General features: G+C 39.0%; 1 protein-coding gene across 3 annotated transcripts in view; it reads right to left on the reverse strand.

The window, feature by feature from the left end:
* The window catches only part of hdac7 (histone deacetylase 7), a 94,847-nt gene that overhangs the window by 14,056 nt on the left and 70,097 nt on the right, over positions 1-10,694 (reverse strand). For 2 of the 3 annotated variants that reach the window (XM_015393390.1, XM_015393391.1), the window contains exons 8-14: positions 7,290-7,412; positions 7,037-7,149; positions 6,384-6,485; positions 4,947-5,109; positions 3,592-3,797; positions 1,286-1,486; positions 865-1,090 (exon numbers count right to left, since the gene is read on the reverse strand). In XM_015393390.1, coding sequence (XP_015248876.1) covers positions 865-1,090; positions 1,286-1,486; positions 3,592-3,797; positions 4,947-5,109; positions 6,384-6,485; positions 7,037-7,149; positions 7,290-7,412 — 1,134 coding nt within the window. The remainder of the gene's footprint in view (positions 1-864; positions 1,091-1,285; positions 1,487-3,591; positions 3,798-4,946; positions 5,110-6,383; positions 6,486-7,036; positions 7,150-7,289; positions 7,413-10,694) is intronic. The other variant, XM_015393392.1, reaches the window with a different exon arrangement.

A 10,694-nucleotide genomic window follows, 5' to 3' on the forward strand; every position in this document is an offset into this window, starting at 1 on the left:
CATGTCGGACAATTGAATTGTGGGTAAAACAGGGCGTTAATGCGTAAAAAAAATATTGCGTTAATTCCAGAAATTAATCATCTCGCGTTAACGCGTTAATTTTGACAGCCCTAGTTTATTATATATACCAGATCATACAGTCAAATTGATTCAAAGTTTTCTATCTAAGGAAAACCAGTTGGTTGCATTGACTCATTGACTCAAAGGCAATCCCTCACACTAAGCATGCTTGCAGCGACAGTGGAGAGGAAAAAAAATCTCTTTTAACAGGAAGGAACCTCCAGCAGAACCAGATTTAGTGTGAGTGATTATAAGAAGTAATAACATGAACTTTGGTCCTTGTTCAGCCTGGTTTGTTGCAGATCCAGCTATTTTATATTTTGTTGTTTTCTGACATCAGATGGTGCCAATAAAAATAAGTGGTTGTAATTCTTGGCAGTTATTTTCTAACTAGAATAAAGATCAACATAGATTTTGTTTCCTTGCATAACTTTTACTTCTGTCTTTTCTATTTTGAAAAGTATTTCAAAGAAATGAAACTTTGTGTCACTTTATATTTTAATCAACACCACAATCACACATCGACCTGAAAACAAAATATCTAAACTAGTTGTTTCAGTCACAAAAAAAGGAAATGGTATAAATCAGATGTGGTACTGAGGCGTCCCAATCTATAGTTCAATGCACTCATTTTACTGGTACAAGTATGGACAGAAAACAGGCGATTCATTTAGATGATCAGTTCTGATTTTAGAGATTTGTTAGGGTGAAATTTAACATAAAAAAATGAATGTTTACATTTTATTTTTATAGTAAATTCAAGTCCTGACTCCACATCAAACGCCATCAGGACATCTGACTCACCGGTGGTGAAGCGGGGTTTGCTGGCAGTTTCCTGCGTTGTCCGGCTGAGGGGATTCTCCGGTGCGGTGAGCGAGGTGGAGGCGGGGGAAGAGCGAGTACGCGACAGGGCCGGGTGGACGCCCAACCCACAGGCTGCCCCTCCGCTGCTACGAAACACAGGCACAGCCAGGGTCTCCATTTGTTGATGCATCTGCTGCAGCTGCTTCTGCTGCTCATACAGCAGCGACTAAAAGGGGTGAAACAAAAACAAACTCTGATCAAATCAATGTAACATGTGAAGAACTGTGTTCATTCAGCTTTAGATGTGCAGTTTTAAAGGGAGGGTTACTATGATGAGGCTCAGTAATGCGCAGAGACGACCTTTTAAGAGTTATGTCGCCATCTAGAGGACAAACTAAACAGTGTGTGATTTTTCCCAAACCTGGTTAAGTATGAGAGCATGTTGTAGGTTGATTTGCTCGTCACGGGCCTTGGATCCCGCTGGCTCCACCTCTCTCAGCGACTCCGCTCGCACTCTGCTGTGATAACTGGTCTCAGTGGGGGACGTCCCGCCGTCCTCTGAGTCCATTTCCTCAGATGGGATTTGATGAAGTCTTGGCTTCTCGCTGGACTTAGACATCAGCTGCAAATAGATGCAACCCAAAGATTAATAATGAAATGAAGCAGATTAAGAATCATCGATGGAGAACATTCGGCTGATCTTCATCAAACAGGATTTTTTTGTTTAATCAATTCTGACTTAATAATGCAGGAATTGGAGAGAATTTAAATATGGAGGCATGGCAGCAAATTTGAGAAGTTCAAATAGAACAAAGAGAAAAAATGCTCAACATATGAAGATCCTGAGCTGCATGGTGCCCAGTTTGATGCAAGAAGATTCTGTTTGATACCCTAAATTTCTGCTTTGCAAAAAATCTAAATCTTGACACGTAATTTTTTCTTAAAATAAGTTCATTTGTTCTTGGATTGAGGAGATAAAAGAGACATTTTGCCATAGAACAAGACAATTTACACTTAAAAAGAAAACACAATTGCAATGTCTTATTTCAAGTGCATATTATCTTATTATCTATATTTTAAAAGTAAAAATACTAATTCCATTGGCAAATTATCTCATTTACCTATACAAATAAAGGGTAAATACACTTAATTTAAGAAAGTTTTATTAACTTCTAGATCGTTTTTCCAGTGTGCATTGAGTTTGCATGTTTTCCCTGTGCATACGTAGATACTCTCTGGGTCTGGATTCCTCCCACAGTCCAAAAACACGACTATTAGGTTAATTGATGTCACTAAATTGCCCTTAGGGGTGAATATGTGTGGGCGTGTTGGACATCTTTTTTATTTTTTATTTTTTTTTTTTACAAAGAATAATTAGTCATTAGGGAATGTTTGTTGGAAAAATACTAAGTAGAGCAGGAGGAGGAAAAACAATTTATGGCATTAAGATCCAAAACAGAAACAGTGAGAGGAAAGATAGATGAAGCTAAATCCAGGAAAAGTTCAGGAAGGAAACCTGGCAGATGCCAAAAAAGACTTGTTGTGGCAGCGGGTTCACCTTCTTGGAATACAGCAGAGATAAACATGCAGCCAGAACAAACTCATTTAGATCCATGCAGTCATCTACAAGTCTGTTAAAATTCCCTAAATCCTAAAAAGAACCTGAAGTGAGAGCTTAAAGCGTGCTAGTAAAATTATTTGCTAATCGGAATGATCTTGAGCTGTTTTACTATCAGGTATGACCAGAAAGAGAAGTGTCTGCATGTGGAAGCTCACCTTTAAAATCTACACATTATACTGCAGCATCAGGTGGTTCTAAATAACAAAGACTCATGGGAGACAGAATATTCTAGCTTATGCACATTTTCATAAAAAGCCGAAACTTTCTCATCATACGGCAACTTGTTTTGGTCTAAGTCAGGGGTAACCAATTAAAAATCAGCGGGGCCCAAATAAAGGAAATCATCAACCAGTCCGGAGAATTTGACACTGAAATAAAAATACGTTTTTATGCATCCAATGTTATACATTGATGTTTTAGGTAAATCTAAAGTGTTTTTTTAAGTAGAGAACATCAATCGTTCAGTTTGGTAAACAGACAATTTCCTTATTCACATATTTCATAAAACACCTGAACTGACCGTTTTTTATTTTATCTTTGTTTTTTCTGTCTTAATGAGAGCAGTGGGCTTTATGCTGCCCTGCAAGGCTTTAAACCTGGTTTGAATGGAGACAAAGCCATTCTAAAGCACATATCAAGGTGCTCATTTTGAGCCTGGATCCATATTAATTTCTGATTAAGTTCATGGTGAAGAATCCTGCTTAACAGCAGCAGGCTGAGCCACACATCCTCTAAATGTGCAGCTTGCCACAGGTTTGACTGCTGTGTCTAAAAGCAGCAGCAGCAGCAACCCAGCCTGACAGCAGCTCATTGGATTATTTGTATCATGTGCAAATGAAGTTAGACACTGTTGTCGGACAACATGCAATATTTTATATATGTATTAAATAAGGTTGGGTCCAGATTAGCCAGCAGGTGGGTCCGGCTCCGGGCCGCGGTTTGCTAATCCGTGACCTCTGGTCTAAAACAGGAAATCTCGATAAAACTAAGTGAAAACTTTGGTTTCATCATGACAGACTGAGAACATTTTAAGATAAGAATCTATTAAACAGGTTTCTGGCTAAAACCTTTCACAGGTTTGGAAAACTTTAGTTCAGAATGAGTACCTTTCCCAGGTGAGTCTGCTGTTTGAGCCTCTCCAGCAGCTGTGCATTGTGCTGCTGTTGGACCAGATGGTTGTGAAGAGCTCGAGGGCTCTGAGGAAGGGGCTCGGAGCGGGTTCTGCTTAGGGGCTTACGGGTCTGAATGCCTCCAGGAGAAAGGCGATCTAACTGCGGGGCAAACTGCAGAGGGACGGGATCGAGGCCTGGAACTGGTGAGACAGAGCGGGAAAAGCAAAAATAAGTAATTATTAACAAAACCAGAATACCTTATAATATCTAAGTGATCAATATGAGTTTAACAGCATATCACTGATAAAAAAAACATTTATGAGCAATAAAATAGAGGGGTGAACCGATAGAGCTGATGCAAGACATTCATTCCAAAAATAACCACTTGGTGGTGCTCTAACTTTACAAATTGGTGCTGCACAGGTTATGAATGTGATAATTTAGAGTTGTGTTATTATGTACCACCTTAGCATGTAATATTGCAAAGCTGCAAAGCTTGAAACATGTATGAGGAAGCATAGAAAATAAACATGGGACTTAAAAATAAACCTGCTTTTATGTGAGAAGCATCAGCCCACATGATGGAAACTGTTAAACCTTTTTATTTTTAATTCAAGTAGATTAATTCAGTGAGAAAACCACTGTGGCCTCCTTGAACTTAAATTATGATTAGTTGTTAAACTGGTCATTTATTACTATTAACCTGACGTCCTTTTCCTCAGGCACAAATGACATATCACAGAGTACTGTTTGTTTTTTATATTCCTCCAAATAGGAAAGACAGTAATGGACAGTAAGAGAACTGAAGCAGTTCAGAAAGGAGGGATATACCAAATAGGAAGGAAAGAATAACAGGGGGATGGAAATTAGGAAGGAAGGGCCCAAGAAAAGAAGGACAAAGGAAACATATGTAGGAAGCAAGGATGGAAAAAAGATGAAAGGAACGACATAAAGCTAGTAAAAAGGAAAACATGAAAGGAAAGAAACAGGGAAGGGTGATGGAAAGAAAAACTAAAAAAAAAGTCTGAAAACACAAGTAATCTATTATATACTTCGTACTGTCCATATCCAGAGCATCACAAACATGCAGACTGAACCGTGTGGCACCAAACACTCCTAAGGTTAAACAAGGAAAAGCCCAGCATGTCCACTTTTAAGTGAATAGAGGAGAAAAAGGGATCATGGGAATTTGTTTTTTCCCTTTCAATAGATAATGGATCCTTTTTGGAGGGAGGAAAAAGGCACAGACTCTCAGAAAAATAAAGAAATGCGAAAAAGGACAGTGAAAATAAGAAATATTTCTAAAGATGTTTGGCCCTGTCTGTCTGTTTGTGTGAGTGTCTCCCCACCCAGGGTGCGCATGAGTCCAGAAGGCTCCAGGATGATAACCGGTAAGTGTGGGTTCATCTGCCCTGCTTGATCGTCTCTGCTGAGGGGGAGGAAGACAGGCGAGCCCCCGGCGGTGACCACAGGAATATGGCCGACTTTCAGTGAGGGCAGCTCCACTTCAGCCTGAAACACATGTGAACACCTTGGTTGAAAAGCTGGAAATGAGCAGCGATCGATTTTAGAATGAAGAAAGTACCACATAGACATTCATATTGTCAAACAGGAAATTAGGTCTGACACACTGCAAAAACAATCTAGAAATGAGTAAAAATGTCTTAAATCAGGTGTATTTACCCTTAATTTTATTAGATAAATATGATGATTTGCCAATTGAATGAGTATTTTTACACTTAAAATTAGATAATTAGATAATATGCACTTGTAATAAGACAATACTGTAGCTTTTTCTTATCCTAAATGTAAGTATCTCACTTACTGTACCTCCTCAATTCAAGACAAAATGCACAAATTTGAAGGAAAAATTACTTATTTAGATTTCAATTTTTTGCATTGCTGCACAAAAGTCCCAGTCATGATAAAGCGATTGAAGCAGATGTTCAGGCCAATGACATTTCAATTTAAAGACACTGAAAATCTCCAAGTCAGCACCCCAGCTTTGACATCATCACGCTTCCTTTTACTCATCCACTTCCTTTTAAAAACAGGGTATTTGGGAGATACATTTCATATTCATTTAGGATCCCTAAGAGATTTTAAATGATGCTTTGAAGAAACTTTAAGACATGATGGGTTAAGAAGCTTAGAAATACTGTATATTCAACCCTTTATGCAGGAAGGGAAATGGATAAGAGAAACCTTTAAGAAATCTAGTAATGTAAATAATACAATTTTAGTGAATTCAGCTGAACAACTATTGTTGAGAAAAGCATGGCAGAAAATTCAAGCTGTTAAAATAGAAGAGAGGGGAAAAAATTGACATATCTGAGAATTCTTCCATCCAAAAATATGTCTTATCTTCCTTTATGTTCCCAATTGTTTCGCTGATTAGACCTCTCGTCTTTGGGGTGGGCGTTATTATCCTTTAATATAATGAACTGATCGCTTTGGCGGAACTTTTCCATGCATTAAAACCAGGTTCAGAGGTCTTTTGTGAGACAATCTGGCCCACAGCACCAAAGATCCTCCACCATACTGGATAATAAATATGAAACAATCTTCATATTTTTCCCAGACCTGAATCTTTTCTGATCAAAGCATTAGACATCTTTAGAAAATGTTGATGTGTGATATATTTTAAGAAGATGCTGTAGCCATTAAGTTTGGAAGATGCTCAAACATGTAGATAAAGGAAGCAGGAAAGAGGCAGAGAAAAAGGATAACAACTCAACTGAAGTGTATAAACATATACAAACAATTATGATAAAGCAGATTCCTACCCTTTGGTTGGCTGGCAGTCCAAGTGTGATGGTGGGTAGAGTGGACGGATTCTGGATGGTGAAGTTAGACAAGTTTCCATCTCTAAGCAGCAGCTTGTGAGCCTGAAAGTACCAACATTTCAGATCAGCACTGCTGTATCATGGGAATAATAGACGCTACATCTGCTTCTAGATTTTGTTAAATATCTTCCTAACTGTTACCACAAATGTAATTGTTTGGAAACTGTTGACGCTCTGCATTTTAAAGACTGGCAGCACAGACTGATGAAACCTTTATCTCTGACTTTGCCAGACTTGACACCCGACACAACAGCTGATGAGTCAGACACCAAAGCAGGTGTAACAGAGGACGACTTTCCATGATTAAATCAATAATGCACAACCAGCTGACAAACAAGCTCTTGTGTCGCTCTTTTAAACATGTCATTACTGAAAGTTAATGTTTGCAGAGCAGCTTCTCGGCTCAATCACAGCATGTTTTATTTGTTTAGAACTTTAAAAAGTGTCTATCTGATGAAAAACTATATTCTTAAGTGGTTTAATTTTTCTGTTGTCAGCTGCATTGCACATCGACATATTTTCGGGATCAGTTTTACATCAAACCTTCAAGCAGCAGCTTTTTGTAAATCTGTGAGTGTGTGTTTTTTGCTGACCTCATGCAAAGGGCCGCCTGCAGATGGCAGCAGTCCGTTCTCGTTGGGCAGACTGTCATTAGGAGAACTACAACCAGAGACGGGAGTGCTGCTGCTGCTGGGGGAAGAGTCTGCTGAGACATACAGTGGGTCCGTTAGGGAGACGATTATGGTTTGGAGTCGTACCATCAGACATCATATAAATAAATCCTCAGACACAAATATTAAAGCAACGGTATGGCTTCCATTGTAGTGTTTGTATGTGTGCTCTTACCAAGGGCGTCCGGGGTTCTGTGCTTTATGGTGGGCGGGGCGCTTTCCTTGCGGGTGAGGGGACTCTTTCTGGTTTTGAGGTGATTCTTCAGCTTGTGCTTCACCTTCAGATTGGGCTCCGATGCTGACAAATTAAAACATAAAAAAGTTCAAAGTCATTTAAAGTTGGTAAACCTCTTTATCTCTGACAGTAATTTTTTTTTTTTGAGATTTTACAGCACTAATGGCTCATTTTTATAGACAGTAGGCTGACAGGAAAGGGGGTGAGACACGCATGAAAGGACCAATGGCCAGATTTGAACCCCGATCGCCCGCTTCAAGGACTAAGGCCTCCATACATGGATCGTGTGCACCAACCACTGCGCCACCAAAGCACACCCCTGACTGCAACATTTAAAAAAGAATCCAATTCCCACAAATCAGTTCATGTGTAGTTTTATACTTGTACTTTTAGAAATAATTTTATCTACAAACAAAGTTTTCAAAAAGTACTGAGTCATCCCTTCAAATCACTAAAAAATCTTTGAAAGAATGAGTCAGAGAAAACAGACAGGATGCAACCTGTGGATTCAGCCCATTCATTAAATGTCCTCCCTCCAAGGCTGGTAAAAACCTTAGTTATATTTTCCATGTTATTTTATTTGCATTAGATATAGACTGGTGCACGTTTCTTAAGGCTGATGCAGATTATTTGGCAGATTTTTAAAACCATTATTGCTCTCTCTCCCATTTACATGTTAGAAATTACACAATAACTAACGTTACACAAAAAATAAACTTTTGACATCAGATCCAACAAAACAGGAATTGATTGCAAATGGAGGGAGTGACATTGTGTGCGCTATTTGCCGATACAAGACAAAACTGCTAATATTGTAAAGCGAATGTTATGGGGAACAGCAGCTACTCAGCTAACAGGGTGTGGTGATGGTGTTATGGAGTTATGAGAGGAGCCCTTCTATGGAGGCCTTAAGGGCAGGTTATCCTACATCAGCAGTGTGTTGCAGTGAGCTTGTAGGTGATGTTTTTGATTTATGCCCAATATTGAAGTGTTGTCTGCGCTATGTTATTCCACGTCACAATGCAAGAGGGACAATCATGAACTAGCTGTGGGTCTAGATACGGCCGAGGAAGTGAGGAAGTTGGGGCAAGTTTGTACGACATGAAGGGACATGAGGGCGAAAAAGAGCAGGGATCCAGGTGGAAAAAGGGTCTCAGTATTCTTGCACACCTCGCTCTTCAAGCTGGTCCATCTTCACAAGTCGTTTTCCACAATAGCGGTAATACAAACAAAACAAGCCAGTAAGGTACCAAACACGAAATATGCAGTGTAGAACGGATGTAGATTTGACCAATCAGATGCCTCCTGTCTTTTGGAGAGGTGCACAAGAGTGTCTGCAGAAGAGGCGGGGACACATTTGCGTTCACTGCCACATACAGGCAGACGACCTGGTTTCTGAGTATATATCAGCCCTTTAGACCTTAAAAAACGGATCCGTGCGTTTATTTTAAGTCGAATGAATTACTGCAATGGTGTTTTCACAGGTCTGCCTAAAAAGTGGATCAGACAGCTGCAGGTGATCCAGAACGGTGCTGCCCGTGTCCTCACTAAGACTAAGAAAGTAGAGCACATCACCCAAGTTCTAAAGTCCTTACACTGGCTCCCTGTATCTCAGAGAATAGACTTTAAAATACTTCTGTTAGTCTATAAATCTCTGAATGGCTTAGTACCTAAATACATCACAGACTTGTTATCAGTGTATCAACCCTCCAGACCACTCAGGTCTTCTGGCTCCAGCCTGCTCTGCATACCTAGAACCAGAACTAAACATGGAGAAGCAGCATTTAGTTCCTATGCTCCACTTATCTGGAACAAACTTCCAGAAAACTGTAAAAGTGCGGAAAGCCTGAGTTCCTTTAAATCAAGACTAAAAACACATTTGTTTAGGATTGCCTTCGACTGTTCTAGTTAAACAGTTTAACTAAAACATGTTTTCTTTAGTCCAACTGTTTTTAATATTCTTTTTTGTTTCTGCATTTTTTATTTTATTTATTTATTTTTTTTCCTACTTGCTTTGATTCAGTTTTATCTTCCTGTATTTAAATCATGTAAAGCACTTTGCATTGTCTTTGTACTGAATTGTGCTATACAAATACATTTGCCTTGCCTAATGTGGCTGTCATGGGTTTGATTCCCAAACCTTTTACCTTTGCTGCATGTCTCTCCTCTGCTCAGAAATATATTATAGTTAATACACTGTTGAAAAATAAAAAAAATGCGTAAACTGTTTAAAACAAAACACCATGTAGGATCCAAGGATGTCGGGAAATTAGGGTACACAAAGCTTCACAGAATGGGTGTGAAAGTCCAAACAGCTACATCCAAGCCTGGTGCAAAGCATCAGATGCAGTGCTGTGAGGTACACCACATAACACCCAAGTCATTGCACTCCAATGGACCAATCAGGGTTCAGCAGTTTCCAGAAGGACATTGCTATTCACTTTGCATTGTGTCAAAGTTTGTGTGTGTATGGATGTTGCCTATAGGTTTTAGTGAACTAAATCATTAAGGTTTCAGTATAACAAGACATTTAGAACAGCTTCATGTTTCCAACTTTGCTGGGACAGTTTTGGGGGTTAGCCAGTACTGTGTCAGACAACATGAACGCTAATCCACACTGCAAAAACAATCTAGAAATAAGTCAACTCTTTTTAAATTAAGTGTATTTACCCCCAATTTCAGCAGGTAAATAAAAGGATCTGCCAATTGAATAAGTGTCTTTACTCTTAAAATAAGATAATTAGATAAAATGCACTTGAAATAAGACATTGTATAATTGTTTTTTTTTTTATTTTAAATGTAAATTGTGTAGTTTCATTGGCAAAGTGTTTCACTTTGCTACTCAATTTAAGAAAAAAAATGCACTCATTTTAGGAAAAATTACTTATTTAGATTTTTTTTTTTGCAGTGCAGAGCAGAAAGCTACTAACTTAGAGGAATGGATGAGCCTGTTTGGAGAGGAATAACCTGACCTGCCTATTTAGAGTGTGGAGGTCAAGCCGACAGAAAAACCTATGAGATAGATTAGATCTAAAACTGCTAGAGAGGTCGTTATCCCAGATCAGTGTCTGACATGGAAAGTTCCTTCTGAAACAAAACATCTCCATAAAGATGCTTCTACATATTTTTGGCAGAAAACTTTCCACTTAATAGTGTAGTAGCACTTTTCCTTAACTTTAACTTTTCTTCTTAACACTAAAGTCGTAGGGAAACAGCTGTTCTTTTACACGAGTGAATAAAGTTAATGTGATTGGTCGTTTATCAACGGGGCGGGATTGTTGTGGTTCGCAAGCTTTTGATGTGGCCAGTGTCTCGAAAGCATCATTGCAGTTAGCAGCTTAGTGC

This window comes from Cyprinodon variegatus, unplaced genomic scaffold (genome assembly GCF_000732505.1).
Source record: "Cyprinodon variegatus isolate N-32 unplaced genomic scaffold, C_variegatus-1.0 Scaffold639, whole genome shotgun sequence".
In the NCBI taxonomy this organism is placed as follows: domain Eukaryota; kingdom Metazoa; phylum Chordata; class Actinopteri; order Cyprinodontiformes; family Cyprinodontidae; genus Cyprinodon; species Cyprinodon variegatus.